The 17,764-nt window shown below is 37.0% G+C and overlaps 1 protein-coding gene and 1 long non-coding RNA gene across 13 annotated transcripts in view; one reads left to right on the top strand and one right to left on the bottom strand.

Moving 5' to 3' along the window:
• Nucleotides 1–9,334, top strand: part of RORA (RAR related orphan receptor A) — a 396,157-nt gene extending 386,823 nt beyond the window's left edge. For all 12 annotated transcript variants that reach the window (XM_086849261.1, XM_086849259.1, XM_086849262.1 and 9 more), the window contains 6 exons: nucleotides 1,047–1,168; nucleotides 2,395–2,527; nucleotides 3,182–3,289; nucleotides 4,677–4,787; nucleotides 6,026–6,138; nucleotides 7,386–9,334. In XM_086849261.1, coding sequence (XP_086705387.1) covers nucleotides 1,047–1,168; nucleotides 2,395–2,527; nucleotides 3,182–3,289; nucleotides 4,677–4,787; nucleotides 6,026–6,138; nucleotides 7,386–7,550 — 752 coding nt within the window. In that variant the 3' untranslated portion in view covers nucleotides 7,551–9,334. The remainder of the gene's footprint in view (nucleotides 1–1,046; nucleotides 1,169–2,394; nucleotides 2,528–3,181; nucleotides 3,290–4,676; nucleotides 4,788–6,025; nucleotides 6,139–7,385) is intronic.
• Nucleotides 1–17,764, bottom strand: part of LOC111934206 (uncharacterized) — a 28,101-nt gene that overhangs the window by 8,172 nt on the left and 2,165 nt on the right. The gene's annotated exons all lie outside the window — the stretch shown is intronic.

The raw sequence follows: 17,764 nt of genomic DNA, 5'->3' as shown, positions 1-17,764 counted from the left end.
AAGAGCTGGGTTTGATCATTACCAAACAAAGCCAGTTTCACAGAAGACCCAGTGCTGCAGTCCCTCAGAATACCTCCATGGTGTGGTGACCACCATTCCTGTTTGGTTTGAGCCTTCGTTTTCAGTGGCCTAACAAGCAGAGTTGTGTGAGACAAGTCCCCAGGCCTCTACTTGTCTTGTGCTAAAATAGGAGAAAATGCCTACCTGAAGGGTCAGGGTAGAAAAGAGGAAGTTAAATAAAAGTGGAACTCAGGTATCTAAATTCTACTCAGACTTTTGAAAGTGTTCCTAAACGTTTTTTGGAACCAAGTTTTATTAATATATGGAAATCTACCTTATGTGTCTTTTAATTAAATATAGCAGGAGAAAATAATTTTATTTGGAATTAAAACTTTGTATGGAAATTCTAAAGCATGTGCAGTAAACTAGAAGACTACTCTAAAGCTGAAGGAAAAAAACCCCTAGCGTTAGTGATTTTTTAGTGTGTTATCTTAATCATCTGGATTCTCTAATAGATGCATTTTCCTGACACATTTCTAACGATATGAGAGCAGGAAAAGAAAAAGGGTAGCAGGCAGCTTCATGGGACCAGAGTCCTGTTTGAGAGCCCGCTAGATAGTTGGTAACTATTTCTCTATTGGGAAGTGTCGGCACTGGCAGCTGTGCCTGGCTGGCAGTGCCGCTCTGTCCTGTCCTTGGCAGCGTCCACGGACAGCTGTGTGCCCTCGCTCGAGGGGTCCATCACCCCGCTTCTGTCCGCGGGTGTCTCCGAGCCCGGGTGTGGGATGTGCCCGGGAGGGTTCCGTGTCCCCCCCGTCCCCGCTTTGCTGCCGTTCCCCAGCGCTGCGCGCTCGCCCTCTGCCGGCGGCTGCGGCCACGGCCGCTCTTCCCGGAGCCGCTTACAAGGAGACTCGGCCTAAAGCAGTTTTCTCTCTCGGCTCACCCTCTCCCCTTCTCCTGTTCAACTGAAATATACGAGCTTTTCTCGTGTCTGAAGGTATAGCTTTGCATTTATAACGCGTGTCGCTTTCTGCTCTTTCTTTTAGAACATCTTGCACAGAATATTTCCAAGTCACACATGGAAACTTGCCAGTACTTGAGAGAGGAGTTACAGCAGATAACATGGCAAACTTTTCTGCAGGAAGAAATTGAGAACTATCAGAACAAGGTATAAAAGCATGCCAAGCTATGGCATGGTTTCTTTAAAGCATGGTATTTCCATAACGCACTGCAAAATTCACTTTTTCACTGCTTTCTCCTTACTATCAGGAATGTATATTTCTGTGTGTTTTTTTAAAAAAATAATCCAAAGAATCAAAAGCAGCAAGGTGGAAAGGATATCCATTGCATTTGTGATTTTTACAGGTATAGGAAAAGGCAAAGACATTCTCCTGAAATCTGTCTCCGATAAAGAAGGATAGGAAATAATTGGAATTTTTCAATCCTAATTGGCATGTTATTTTATTCTCTTAATTTGCAATGCCCTGTATCAACAGCAAGAAAAGCCAAGGCCACCTAGTTTGTGATGTTGCATGCTGTGTTTCGGTTTGAGTTTATAAACACAGAGCTCCATCAGATTTCCAGCCTTCTGGGTTTCCTGTAATCCTGATTCATGCTCCAGTTGTCCCTCGGTGTTTGGGCTTTACCTGTGGAGCAGCAGCACAGTGCTGCTGTGCCACCAGGGTATTGTAAGATCTAATCAATGTTACTTCCAACATGCCTTCCATCTACAAGCTACTACCAATTGGCTACTTTTGGAAAATGGCCTTGGGAAGCACTGCTAAAGCACACTGTTCTTTGAACATATTTTTCATTTCCACAGAAAAACATTTAACCTTTAGGAGAATAGTTTTTTCTACTTTCGGTTATTTCATTCTGCATTATTATCAACACTGGGAAAATTCACTGCTTGCATGCCTTCTTTATGTTGTTATCAAGATGATCTTCATATATGAACATCTTTATATGTATCCTTCTGAAGATGAGCTGGGTTGATAATTTGCATTCAGTACAAAATAGCGAAGCTGATGGGAAAAATATGATCATGCCTTGCTGGTGTGAATTGGCATTTTATTTTCATGCAGTGAAAAATTCCCACTGAAATGACCGAAGTCATTACACTTTGACACTTTTGGCTTATGAAATAAAAGTGCTCCAAGCTAGATCTCTTCTGATATGACTGAAGAAGTCTTCCATGGTTGCATTGTCACTCAGCCACACGAGGCTTTGGTTTGGAGGTCAATTCCCCCTGTCTTATAAGCAGACTGTAGCCAGGAGTGTTGGAGAGAACTCACTCCATTTTGTTGTTTGTTTTTTTAGCTCAGTTTTACTTTCTGCATTGAGCTTTCCAAAGCTTGGTTAGTAATTTTTGCATTTCTCTTCTCTCTCAAACAGCAAAGGGAGGTAATGTGGCAGTTATGCGCAGTCAAAATAACAGAAGCTATACAGTATGTAGTGGAATTTGCCAAACGCATTGATGGCTTTATGGAACTGTGTCAAAATGATCAAATTGTGCTTTTAAAAGCAGGTATGTGGGTCAGCTTTAAGGTCTGCTTCTATTAGTTTTGCCTGAGGAAGGTGTTACCTGTTACATGCAGCAGTTGCATACACATATATTCATATACCATAAAATGATAATTTAAAATTAAAGTAAAACCTTTCAAATTGTCTGCCTTTGAAGTAACATCATCTTAGTTATTTTGGGGAGAAGCAGTTCAAGTCTATCTATTAAATTTTCATTTTGGACAAAGGGAGCAATGAGTGTGTTAAGATGTTAAATATGGGTTAATTTTTTTGTTGTTGTTGCGAATAGTGAATATTTCAGGATAAAAATCCAGATTGTTCTATGCAAGATATTGTAGAAGTAATTCACATTACAAATACTGGACCAAGTTGTTAAGGCTTGGTGAACATAAATTTAAATGAGCTGCTTTGGCTTCAGAGACTTCATTACTCTAAAAAATTACTAGAGCTTATTAGCATTAAGTAAGTTGCTTTAGCAAAAACTTCTAAAGGGGTCTTTTAATTCTACCAGCAAACCAAGCTACGCTCTGTTACACTACAGCAACTTACTACTCTACTAAACTGATAATGAATGCAGAGCATTAGTATTAATCCTTACTTGCTCTTTGCAACTGAAGTCTCAACTTCCATAGTCAAACATACACTGTTTTTATTTTAGGGTCTTTAGAGGTTGTGTTCATCAGAATGTGCCGTGCCTTTGACTCCCAGAACAACACAGTCTACTTTGATGGCAAGTATGCTAGCCCAGAGGTTTTCAAGTCCTTAGGTAAGGAAATGTGTAGTGTTGTGTCTTTAAAAAGATAAAAAAAATTAAAAATTAAAAAAACCCCAAAAACATAATAGAAATAATAATGTTGAAAAGCAAGGGCAAACAGCTGCTTTGAAAAATCAGTCTACAGTAGTCAAATAAAAGAGTTCTGGAGCTCAAACTGCTGTTTTGTAAGCTGTCACGCTGGCTCTGTTTGAGGCCAAGCTGATTTCAGGAGGTAAAACAGATTAACTCTGTGCAGTAAAGGACTCTTGGTGCTGAAGTTCAGCATTTTGATTAGGGCAGAGCAGTTTGGACTCAGTTGTTGAGAAAAGAAGCCCAGATTTCATATCCAATGTAACATTTCATATATCTTGTTGGAAAAGACAGCAAGCAAATTAGAAGCTAATTTGGAATTTACTGCTTTGAAGATGTTAATGGTGTTTTAAAATCTGCTAGGTCCGGTTATTTGCTGGTAAAATACTGTAAATCATTTTTTTAAATTAAACTACATACAATTTTGAAAATTTTTTCCCATGTATTTTTGCTAATTTTAAAAGGATGTCTTCACTGAGTGTAGATTTGGGCTGTAAGCCACTTTGGAGGCAGTGAAAATACATCAGTGAAGAATGCTGGACAATTACTGAAGTATTCTCTAAATTCTTTCTAAAACACTTCAAGGTAAAAAGTCAGAGTACAAACCATTCTGGGTTCTAAGGAAATATAAGTTGGATCTGTTACCAGCAGTATCCAGATGTTTAGGCTGGGGAGGCTGAGGAAAACCCTTGTCTCTCAGGTTGTGAGCAGGGCTCACTTGAAGGACTGTACCTGCATGTGTGACAGCAGCAGTAACCTGAATAACACCTGTGTGAGCAAGAGAACGGATGGAAGGAGACAGAGTTCCTCTTCTGCATGAACCATGTTCAGTCAGACCTTGGCTTCTCCCTTTGCTTCCTGCATGTCCCTTGTGTGCCTTTCTCTTCCCCCACTCTGTGTGCTCAATAATCTTAAAATCAGAACTTCTCAAGTCCACGTTTCGAGCCTTCAGTCCACAGTGAAATGACAAAGTTCCGTTTAGAACAAGAACAAAGATAAAACAATTTTGAACTTGAAAATAAATGGCTTGAGATTTATCCATACTTGCCTCACAAGAACCCAATGTAAAAAAGATACAGTGTGCAAAACCTTCAGAGTCTTGGCTGCCAGGATGTGGGACCCTGTGGAAGTGGAGTAATATAGTCTCAAGGATGAGTGAGATCTCACTGCCATCACTTCACAGTCCTTAAGGAGAAGACCACCTATGAAATGTTTTCCATCTGTTTTTCATCTCCATCAGAATAAATCATCAATTCTGTAGTGAAGTAGTTTTAAACAATGTAACAAGAGTTTTCCTTCTTTTTGGCAGGTTGTGAAGACTTCATTAGCTTTGTGTTTGAATTTGGAAAAAGTTTATGTTCTATGCACCTGACAGAAGATGAGATAGCTTTGTTCTCTGCATTTGTTTTAATGTCAGCAGGTAAGACATGTTGGTTTCCTCTAGATTTACTTGGTAGGGGTTGTTTTTATTTTGAAGCCTTTTTAATGATAACATTACAATTATCAGACATTGTGGAAATATCTTTTTGTCTCCTCACCCAATTTCTTACTGTAATAAACACATTAAAACTGTGAATTTAGGAACCAATTTCTTAAATTGTAAATCCTAATCTAAACCCTTATTTTCCTTGTTTTTTTCACCTTGTTGAGGACTCAGCTTCTTTGTAAAGGTTTAAATGCATTTGAGTGAGACCTGTGAGCCAATCCTGGTGAGACAGGCAGTTACTGAACTCCCACAATCAGTTTTCCATGTGTGTGAGCTTGCAGCTGCAGCATAACAGAAAACCTCCAGCATTACCACTTTAGTGTGACTGGGGACACTTGGGAATTATGGGGCCAGAACATCCAAGTCACCCCAAAAGTCAGCCTGGGTCTGCCATGTCCATGACTAAAATAAGTTAATAATCACGGGTGAATGTGCAGTGTGCTCCAAGTCCTGGAAACACTTCTTAGGTCAGGTGGAACAAGGTACTGGGGTTTGTGCCTGGCCTGGCACCTGAGGAAGGAAACTGTGAGTTCAGACTGCAGCATAGTGGACACAGGAGTGGTGATGAAAACTTCTGTTAGCAATGGTGCGTTTATTGAGTCTATCATAAATACATTCTCATGCTGTTGGCCAGACAAGGAAGTGTGTCTTAGCAAGCCACACAAGTCTACAGTTCTGCCACACCAGGAGTGTCCAGCTAATACTGCTTTTCTGCCGGGAAGTTTAGCTTCTTTTTTTTTTTAATAGCAGAATCTTTGCATCTGATTTTTCTGTAAGTCGCTGTAAGTTCCATTGGTTTTCTCTAAGTTCTGTAAGATTGTAGTGAGATCCTCTCCAACTATTTGTTCATTATATGATCTATTCATTTTCCAGTAAAACGTTGCCAGCTTCACTTTGTAAACACCCTGCATTTTACAGATTTTCATAGCAAATGAATAGTAGATCTTACTCAGATGCATTGCATTCTCCTACATAAGGGCTTCATAAAAGTAAACTTAAGTGCATGTAATAAATGTATTTCAAAACCTATTTATTTTGAAACCCATTTTCTATACAAAAGTGTATATAACAAGTGGAAACAGGAAAAATTAATCTGTAACAGACTTAGTACTTTCCTGGTGCGCCGTGATCCATGTGTCATTACTAGAAATTTCAACTCCATTTATATTCAGATCGCTCATGGCTTCAGGAGAAAGTAAAAATTGAGAAACTCCAACAGAAGATCCAGCTAGCACTTCAGCATGTCCTACAGAAGAACCACCGAGAAGATGGAATTCTAACAAAGGTAAGAGTCATCCTGTGCCATGTCACAGGACTGTGAAGGAGTGGCTTCACCTGAACACTGCCTTGATTACGGGGTAAAAGCTCATACACAGTTAATTTATTTATAAAGCCAGAATTCTTTGTTCAAAATCAAGCTGCTCAACTGAACCTATTTACTTAAACCTAGAAGAAGTGAAATGATGGTGTACTAGGGAACAAGGTTGATAATGGTCTGAAAGGGAGTATTTTTATGTGGAACTTCATGAAAAGTGATGAAGGTTTTCATCATAGTTCTCCTACACGACACTCCTGCCACACAGAATGCTATTTCCGTGCTGCAACATGCATGCCTTAGTATTTGTAGAATCTCTGCCTGCATGACAATGAGGTTGCTATAACATGCAACACACAGACTAAACTTGTTTTTCAGACTTCTATGAGAAGTTCCCCACACAGCCTTTTTCTCAGTTCTTCCAAATACTGATACCTGGGAAAAAGAAGCACTACCTACTGTTATACTAAAGTATCTTCATATAATTTCTCAGAAATGGGAAACTGGTGTGACGTTACACAAAGTAAATCTGAAGAACTGGTGAAAGATAGGCACTTCACTTTTATCTTGCAGAGGTAGTTCCTTTTACACCTCTGCACAGCCAAAAAGCTTATGCTTTGCTTCATACCACAGAGTTAGTTACAACAGAAGCAGGATGGTCCAGCCTGGGCTCTGCAGATTTTCTTAATTCCGAATCCTAGCTCATGTAATTTTGTCTCAGTGTATTCTTGGGATATCTTTGTCGGAAGAATGTCTTCCATATGCTTTGGTACAAACACTTTACTTTGTAACTTCAGGGAGTAACCTCATGATATTTTTGAAGTACATATTTTTTTACCTTATTTGGCTTAAGGTAAATAAGTCTAATCTATTTCATTGCCAGTTCCCTCCATAATATTCACAGTGGGTTTAAAAGCAGTTGGGATTGCCTTCTTCCAAGAGGATAATTTAATAGATGAAGATCCAGCCCTGAAATACTTGTTTATCAATCCAGTGAGGAAACCTAATGCTACATTTTCCTAAGAACTTAAAAAAGATTACTTCACAAATAGCTCTGAGTCGATTACTTAAATACTTTTAGCAAATACCCATGACTGTGCATCTGAAATGTCCTTGTTAAGAAAATAATTTGGTTTGGGAGAGCTTTTAACCTTTCAGCAAGATTGGGAGGCCTGGTTCCATGTATGACCATATGACTTGTGTTCATTTTTTTACAGTTAATATGCAAAGTGTCTACTTTAAGAGCACTGTGTGGACGACATACAGAAAAGCTTATGGCATTTAAAGCAATATACCCAGACATTGTGCGACTTCATTTTCCTCCACTTTACAAGGAGTTGTTCACTTCAGAGTTTGAGCCAGCAATGCAAATTGATGGGTAAACGTATCACCTAAGCACTTCTAGAATGTCTGAAGTACAAACATTAAAACAAAAGAAAGGAAAAAAAAGGAAAAAAAAAAAAAGAAAGAAAACCAAGACACTTTATATGGCCCTGAACAGACCTAGGGAGCCAACACACTGCACATCTCTTGGCGGTCGGGGTCAGGCGAAGGATGGGAAACAATGAAACAAAGTTGAACTTGTTTTTCTCATGCATATGATTTCCATTATGCCTACAAATATGGACCCTTTTTCTGTCTCAACTTCTCAATCCTTGACCTCTGTTTACACAGACTGAGGGTTCTAATGTCAGAAGGTTGTTTTCTCCTGTAGTTCACTGCCCAGACTTTTGACAGAACAATCAATTTGTTGGTCAGAACAGAGTCCACCTAGTAATCAGCGACTGGTGTGCATTGCAGAGATTTCAGCATCAGTTTGCACAACTTGCTCATTGTTTCATGAAGGACAATTTTTTCTCACCTACCACTGTTTGCCAGTAGACAGAACGGCATGAAAAGGGTCCATAGCAATAGCAACAATAGCATTATAATATATTACAGGGTAAATGGGCATGAAGACTATATATAGCAAAAGAGATATTGTTTATATATTGTTTTAATTAATATAAAATGTAGTTACTGGTATAGCTTTTCTTGTTGAATTGATAAGGCACTTTCATTTTGCACCTTTTTCTTTAAATTAAATGCTAGCGTGTTCATTGTTGTGTTGCATGTGCACCAGAAATTCAAGTTTAACTGAAAAAGGTTTGGCAGGTACTGGTACATTGGGAGGTATTTATGCTGCTGTTTTCCATGTTACTTTTAAAGAGAGGCTGGTCATATCCTGAAATGGTTAGAGATTTCTAAAAGAGTTGAAAATAATGACAATTTTCTACATTAAAATAATCTTTACCGAAGTTAAATTCAAAGGTACTTTTATTTTCAAATCTTTCAAACCTGGATGTTTCAAAGTCAAAAGCCTCATTTTCAAAGGTTCTGAGTTTCCACTGTCAGAGTTGAACTAATTAATTACAGATCATTTACAAATGAGTAACACAGCATCTTTGAAAATCAGGCTATTAAATATTGTATTTCTGCCCACCATAAATCCAGTTTTGAAAGAATTTATTCAAGTCTGTATCTACAGTAAAAGTATGTGTGTATGACATGCTTGCCAAAAAGTAATTTTTATACATTACATACTTTTGTACTCCATATTGTAAACAATACCTTCAAATGCCAAGCTGTAGCCTATCAAAATCCCTAGGTTTGTCTTTGATTTCAGTGAGATGAGACACACTGACCCCTGTTCTTCCAGCATCCGGCAGTTCAGTTTCAAGGAGCTGAACAGTGAAGTCTGTTCTCTCCTTGTTTAAAAAGATGCACTTTAAAGTTGATAGATGGGGACAGACGAAGAAAGGAAAGACACAGTGTTGCTAGAAAGCATTAGTTTGTACTCAGTACAAGCCTGGAAATCATTAATATGAGAAACCTGCATTCTGTAATTCTGATTCCTGTATTGCATAACCAACCAATAAGCTGAATCTTGCAGTGTTATTCATTACCATTCCCTTCAGGAAGAATTCTGTCTCTGAGCAAAGCTGGCAGTAAATGTAGTTCTGAAGGAAGCAGATTCGCATAAATGACATCACAAACTGTGGCTGTTTGAGCCAGAGATGTATAATTTGGTTTGGATGAGATGAAGATGCATAACCGTATGCCCTGTAGGCCATAACAAATGCACTTTTGATGAAGTACCTAAGAAAAAGCTGGGAACATCGAAAAATGAAAAGGAATGAGACGTAATGTGCCCTCCTGCTCTAACTTCCAAGGGTAAACAATCTCTTATATATCTTATATTTGTTGAGAAGTAGCAAGTGACGAGAAACACACCAAAGCCTAAGTATTTTAAAAAGGAGAATCAGATCAGCAGGTTCTTATTAGCAAAATACAGGTTTATTCTATGATTTGAACATGTTTCCTTTGGGGTCAAATTAAGACATTTATCTATGAAGCATATTAGAACTGTTCCAGTCTAGCACATCTGGGAGGGTTACAGCTATCACTCATCTCTAGGCTTTGAAAGGAGGGCTAGAGGAGAGCATCACACCCTGGAGTGTGGGAGGGGAGCACCTGCAGTGCTGTGAGCACTGGGATGGAGGCAGGAGAGGGCTTTTGGAAAAAGTCCATAGAGCTGTCTTTTTCCTGCTCCATCCTGCCTGCTCCTGAAGAGGCAGCTCACAGCCCAGCACATGCTCTCTCCACTCCCACTGAAACACTTTTCCTAGGATCATTGTTTACTTTATTGGAGTAACTGGCACGATATGGTACTTGCATTCTAATGTGTGTTCCTATTTTTGAAGCACCCCTTTTAACTAACAAATGTTTTCTGAATGTGACCAGCCTTAGGTGCTAGTCCTGTAAAGATCAACTAAACTTAATCTCAGTGTCAACTAATGAATAGTGAAGAAAGACCTGTAATTTATTAGAGAGTGAGATACACCTCCTACTTCTGACAATGTAGACTACCAGGTAAAGTATTTGGGGATTAGTTTTCAGCCACATCCTGTTCTTACCTTTTCATGATGAATATTAGTACTTTACCAGGCATCTAGCTGCCAGTGGCTTTGTTTGGAATCTGTTTAGCATATTTACATTCATAAATCATTGACAATATAAGTCTTGGAGCATTTTCTAATAAAATACATAACAATAAAAAGGTTTCAAATAGGGCCTTAGCTGAGAGTGATCTTCCAGGCCAGAAAATACTGTTGTTTTTGTTTGTGGGAGCTCGTGTACTGGGACAGTGTTAAATCAGGCTGAACATTCCGCAAGTAACTCTGCTTTCCTGGTCACAGTTAACAGGCACTTGGCAACAGAGTATAATTTTTGGGTTGGTCTTCAAGGAGAGAGGAAAAAAGGGATACAGCACAGCAGACCTACTGATAAGACATCTGTTGCCAATGAGGTTTTTATGCAAGGGGACTCAGAATAACACCAGAGTGGCTGGTCAGAGATGGCCATCTAAGAACCCAGCACAGGAGAGGAAATGCCCTCTGCAAAACCCCTGAGACTGTGGCCTGGTATCAGATGATCAATCAGTTAAAAAACACTGGAGGTCAATGGATATTCACAAGTATTTTCATCATCTGCCCAGTTCACTACAAATAAAAACACTAGGATATCTGAACTTAAAATATTAAGTTTTGATGACCTAGTCATTAGAGTCTGCAAAGATATTTTCCTTGGGAGTTATATGGAATTGTATAAACTGGAGATATTTTCTGGCTTTCTAGGAAGAGCTACTAGACTATACTGTCATCTGAACCACCCTAATATGTCATCACCTCCAGCATTTTTTGATGTATGGAATTAGGTAAAAAGGGAGGCTGTTTTTAAGTTTGGTTGTTCTTTATTAGTTTATAGTATGAATACCAAGATATTTGTGTATGTGCACCTGTGTGTGTGTGTGTGAGAGAGTCCATTGTGTGCGCACATGAGTGTATGCGTGGGACGTGTGAGCGGCTGCTTCTAGGCTGTTAAGTGTCAATGGAATAAAGAAAATGTATTCAAAATACTTAAGTCAAAAATAGAAGGTGGTAAAAAGATTTATTCTATACAAAGCCTTGTCTGGACCACTTTAGAGAGACTTCTATTTTTTTAACCCTTCTATAAATGTTTGATGGCACTTGAAATATTCCTGCAATAAAATGTGATTTGTGTAAACATTAAAAAAAAAAAAAGATTTTGTAATGTGAAACAATGAAAGAAAGTAATGTAATTTTTCTAAAAAACAAAAAAAACCACAAACGAACGAACTTTGTATTATTTTCTTGATGGAATTTGTCTATTTGTCTTTGGAAAACTTTTTATTTCATTGAATGTGCCATAGTAGAGGTGCGTTTTTCTTTTTCTTTCTTTTTTGTTTTTTATTTTTACATTTTAGATTAAAGGAATAGCTGTGTTCCGACATTCCAAAATGCAAGATGACATAGCAGTCATGATTAAAAGGTTTGATTAGTAAGCTTCAATCATTGTTGCTTTTTTTGCACATGTTCTTCATTCCTCTACAGTGCAATATGTACATAGAGCACTTGCGGGTGTAACCTTGATCCCTCAGGGAAAAATACATATTTGTACAGGATTTTTCTTTTTTTTGCCTTTTTTCTTTTCCTTCCTTTTTTTCTTTTTTCTTTTTTTTTTTTGCTAAGGAATGTCGACTGAATCACTTGTCTGTTGTTGAGGGGCAGCCAGATAATAATCCTAAACCACTGTCACAAAACATTGTTTAAATTTTGTGCCCTTTTATTATTTAAAAAAGAAAAATAAAAGTTATTTTCTGACAGTTCTTTGTGCTGATTGGTGAGAAAAAGGGTAAATAGATAAGCACCTTATGATTGAATTAACTGTGAATGACAATCCATCTCGTTATCAACAAGAGAAGCCCTGTCATTTTGGAGCTGGGGTTCTAAGTCAGAAACTAATGTGCTCAGGGATCTTCTAAAACTCTTCAACAGGGTGGCCAGTACTGCTGGTGGAACAAATTACTTTTTAAAAAATATGCTAGTATTTCTTCCCTTCCCCCCGCCCCCAGGCACAGGAGAACTGGCTATTTTTTTTAACTAAATGCTCTGTGTGTGCCTCATTCTCTTGCTCACTCTTGCAGTAGAGCTGCTTTTTGGTTGGTATTGTGCTCAAAACAGGAGTACTCCAAATAGCACAAAGATTTTACAACTGCATTTTAGAAAATAAATGCTGACTCACTAAATAAATTATTGAAATTAATTTCAATACCCTCTGGACATTTTTATAATTATAGGACTGCTTTTCCAGCTGAAATTCAGTGTTCTGCAATAGAGAACAGCTTTTTAATATTTAAATTATTGTCAAAGAAAATTAATCAGTTTGTGAAAATATGGTAAGAATGAAAAGGTCATGGTTAGGTTTCAGCAATGAAGTCACATAGTAGGGAACACTGACCTGCAGGAATACAAGAACAACATTTCGAATGTTGTCTGTTGTTGCTGCAGATGTTTCATGGTAAAGCCAAAACCTGACTGGAAAGAAACACTGAGGCTGAAGACATTTTCATATCTAATACATCAAATACAGCAATTCCAAGTGATTTTACAATGGCACCAAAACCCAGCAATGTTTAGAAGTCTCCCAGTGCCAAATTGTAGGATGCTGGAAGCCTGTCCCAATTAGCTTTGTTTTATGGCTTCACATTCTTTTGAAAATGCAAGTAGAAAAGCAAATAAACAACTACAAACAAAATGAGCAAGACTTCAACACTTTGGTTACTTTGGAAAGAGAGTGAATTTGATTTCTCCATCAAAACTGTCTGCTTGGAGAAAGCCCCAGTTTTCTGGTATTTTTGAGGGTTTTTTTCACGGGTATATGGCTTCCAGTTGGTTACTTCAGATTGCTTAATAAATAGGGAAACAGTACTTACAGTCAAGTTTAGCTTGGAATGGCTTTCTGAGACAGACAAGCACTTAGCAAGTATGATCAGTTGGTGTTCTGGCATCTTCAGCAGAAGAGAATTCCTGTTGCTGATTCACAGTGGACCCTATAGTGGTGAGGATAGCTGCCTTCCAAGCAGCATCTCCAGTATCATAAAGTCACCCCAGGACACTATTCTTTACATACTTGCACATCAATTAAACACTCTTAGAATGGACAACCTATAAGAGGTTTTAACTGCGTAGTGGGACGATCCAAGCATTACAGTATCTGTTTTTGGATTGGCATAGACAATCCCCAGTCTGTACTTGATGAACAAAACAGGTTACACAGTGTAAGCTGTGCAAATTACGTGTATTTTTTTCCCTAGACATTCCTAAACTTCTCAATGTAGACAAACCTATTAATATAAATGCCAGAAACAGCACTTACTATACAATATCCAAAAATAAGAAGCAATTTTCTCTTGAGTATTCATTGTATGGAATTCTACCTGTGCTAGCGGATTCAGATTGCACAGAACATCTTTATTTTCCTTAGCTGGAGAAATACAACTATTAGAATTATTTTTAAATTATTAATACTAATATTTATTACTTTTAAAGTTACATCCATTAATATATTTGAATTTAACCTCTTACTTTCTTTTTTTTAAAATATTCCTGTCAGTAAATCATTTGGTGGAAATGAGGGCAAATGCATACAGATACCAAATACAACAACAAAAATAAAAATTTTAAAATGTAAATGAGTATTTCTTTTAAAATCCTTGCAGTGTGTGCTTTAACTCTAGTACTGTGATAATGGCTTGCTACATAATGCTAAGTCACCGGACTTGAGGGGAAAAATACGTAACATAATATATACAGTCTATCTCTGGAACTTTATTCAGGTACTAAATAGAATTTTAACATCTAAACAGAAGCTGTATTCTACCTTTTCCATCTATAGTGTAGCTGTTGGGTTTGGGTTTGGTTTTTTTTTTTTGCCTTTATCACTGGTAGAATATAGCAATAACTTTATAGCAATAAATAGGCTATCCAAATAAGAAACAAAACATGATAAAGGCTTCAGATCAATACTCATAGGCTCACTTCTTCTGCCACAATATTCACTTGTATGTCTTCCCTCATAATCTTATAACTTCTTCAAGCTGAACTTCACAATCAAGTTGTTCAACTTCATGTGTGACATCACACTTTGTTAACATCTGCATGTTTTCAGTGTTCATGTGTCCTATGTATACTTGTGTTCCTATGTTAGTGTTTCTCAAGGTTTCTGAAAGCACAATCTCTGTGAGATAGATTTCTGCACAGGGCTCTCTGTGTTGGAATTGACTTACCTTTCCTGGGGCAGGGAGTGTGAATCAGCTGGAATTACTGGCAACATTTCCTAACTGAAGGAACCAAGCTGCTGCAGGTAGTTGGGAACTCTCCAGACACTGCAAATGCAAAGTGCAGTTCCCAGCCGGCCCTTGCAGCTCCTCCAGGCCGTGGGGCTGAGCTGCAGCTCCTAAATTCCCTGCCCAGCGCACTCCTGTAGCCAGAACAAGCCCCTGTACCGCGCTGGAGAAGCTGCACTTCACAAAGAACCGAGCTGGGTGTGCCTGGCAGGGTGTTTTGATCATAATCTAAACACTTGAGCAGCGTTCAAACAACCAGTTGTGACTTTCAGTTTGAGAAACACTACCCTGAATTACCCCACGAAGTCTTAATGTAGATGCACAAACTTTACAGGAACTTGCAATCTGTAATGCTATCTATATATAATGCAGAGAATTCATAAGCAATACAGTGAATTTTATTTCACAAAAAGGCATACGTACTGTACACCTTTTTAAATCCAAAATGTTCCTCATTTCTACATTGATTTAGAAACAAGTTACAGAACAGTGGTTACTATTTGAAGTATTAGGACATTAACTGGCTGCTTCTTTATATGTAACTGTGTTGTCTGCCTGCTCCTTTTCTGGAGATGTGTTTTTGTATTGGATGTTTGGGCCAATGGGAGGCTTCAAGCTACAATGTATTTTCCCAGATTAAATATATTTAACATATGACAAACCCCAGACAAGGCTTTTTAAAATGTATAAAGAACTGCAGTGTTAGGTGGTTTATTTGCAAACTGTTTTCAATGTTGTCCATTTTTATGGCACCTTTAACAATATTCTTGTTTCCAAAGTACAAAAAAAAAAGGTTAAAAATATTCTAGCCATAACTGAATGTCAAGCAATAAAAACAAATGACTTTTTGTGCATAGATTTAAAAGAAATACAAGTTTTAGACATCTGCATGTAAATGCAATCTCTTGTTTACTGCTTTCTTAAACTTGAGCAACTGATTCCTTATTTTAATACTAATTTAAGGACTTGTAATGGCCTGTAAACATTTTATCTTGCTCTATTCTTTCAATTCTAACTTTGTCTCTGCTTTGGAGTCATAATATTTAATGTTGTTCTGCTCACCTCTATACAGTTAACTTTTTGCTTTCATTCTGTATAGATAAAATTATACTATAAACAGCCTACACAGCGCAAATATTTATCTGTTTATCAAATACCACATTATGCTGTATAATATCTGTTTTACTATATAATCTATTTTAGACATAGCTGTTTAGAACTAGAGTGTGCTATTTTTGTGTTTTTCTGATGTGTGGTGCTAGATAAGTTACTTTTGTGAACAAAAACAAACAAACCCCTTTTATTCCTAGACAATACCACCTTTGGGTCTTGTTAATTTCACTGAGTATAACTATATATAAATATATATATTTGTGTATATATATATATACACCAACATATGCCCAACAAGTACCTGTATCAGAGTACAAGATTTGGGACATGGTTTTCTCTTTAAATGCATAGTGTCATTATATAAATTATTCTATAGTATATTTAATAAGGAGAAAATTACTTCACCGGTACAGATACTTGATATCAAATGTAGAATTTTTTTTCTACATTATTAACATTATTAATTATTAACGTTATTAAAATTGTTCTGTCCAGCTTGTTATCCTTTTGGTTACTAAAACAGTCTGCCTGTATTGTATCAAAAATAAGAAGAACATCTAATCTGCCAGTATAAAATAATTACAATATGCTGTTTGTCTGAAAGGGAGGTAGTTATTTGGCTTGTTGGGAGAATTCTATCTTGCTGTTGAATCGGAAATTTATAGTGTTATTCTGCTGGGTGCCTTCCTCCCTCCTTACTTTAAATAGGATCTGTACACACTCAGCCTGCAGATGTTACTGGGCCATGCCTACACACTTAACTCCAGTGACTGTAAATAGGAATGTTCTGTAAATCTGCCATGATAGATGGATGGCTGAATTCAGTCCCTGGATATGCTTTATACACCATGCATACATATCCAAGGACAGCCAGTAGCAACTAAAGTTAATTAAGAAGTGGAATTTGCAATGTTTTGTCAGGTACGGGGGTTTTGTTTTTATTTTTTCATGTATACCTTAATTTACGTAGTCATATACCCTTCAAACTATTCCTTTCCCCTGTTCCTTTCATTCTAGATATTGTTTTCATGTTCATTCTTAAAAACTGATGGATATCAAATATCTAACTAAGGAGGTAATTAACCTTTTAAATATTTATTAGAATTTTTCTGTAATATTACTGAATTTATAAGATCTTTAGCAAAGATTTTTGAACAATTTATTAATAACAATGTTTCTGTTTACTGCACTTTTTGATAATAGAAGGTAGTGAATTTTAAAGCCATGGTTCTTGGCTTCCATGCACTGCTTTTATACCCTCAATCCAAGGAATATATATATATAAATAATTTTTTTTAAACAGCAAACATACTGTTGACCTAAAAACAAACTTTACTGCACCATGGGTATATTTTCATAAGTGGAATGTTTAACTGCAAACACTATCAGGACAATTACAAAAACCTCTTGAAGCTACAATCTTATTTAAATATAAGCCATGAGAATTTTGTTTTCCCTTCTTGATTTAAGTCACCTTTTGATATTTTCAAAGAGAAAAGGACTCACTCTTAAATTTGTACGTACCAACCTATATGTAATGCCAGGAACACATTCTCCCTGCTGTTTTAATAGTTTGATATATTTATGCAAAACCATTTGGTTAACATTTATCCTCCCTCTACTAAATGTTCAATGTACCAATGCCAGAATAAATGCTGATTATAAATATACATCAAATTGAAGATGAAGCACACAGACTTAAAAACCTCGTTGAGTGATATACTCAAATTTCTGTAAATACACACAAGTTTAATGCAATTATACTGTACATGTAAATATGTGCTGTCTGTTATGTGTACAGTATGTATAAATTCCTTTTCTAGCCACAATAAAATGTAAGCCATCAAGAGGAATACTAAAGTGGTATTGTACTAAACCTTTGCTAATGATCTTTACCCAATCACTTCACTTTTCCCTTCCATAGACCTTTCCAACTCACGATAGCCTGCTTATATTCAAGTTTGTTATTTTACTCGGTCCCGAAAAAGTATTTTGATTCATTTTGTAAATATGACTGTAAAAATAAGAGATTTAATGTTGTCTTTTAAATACTCCAATTTTCATTCTAATATGAATGTTGTTATATTGTACTTAGAAACTGTACCTTTAATATTACATTACCTTTATTAAGTGCATTGAACACATCGATTTTAGATGTGCTTTATGTACTGTTATCCTGTAATAAAACTTCAGCTTCTAATGGAAAAAATCTGTCTTAATTTTTTTGTCAGTCAC

The sequence above is a fragment of the Cyanistes caeruleus genome, chromosome 13 (genome assembly GCF_971803275.1).
Source record: "Cyanistes caeruleus chromosome 13, bCyaCae1.hap1.1, whole genome shotgun sequence".
Lineage (NCBI taxonomy): Eukaryota > Metazoa > Chordata > Aves > Passeriformes > Paridae > Cyanistes > Cyanistes caeruleus.
Note: the sequence above shows the minus strand (reverse complement) of the source record. Positions and strands in the feature narration are given on the sequence as shown.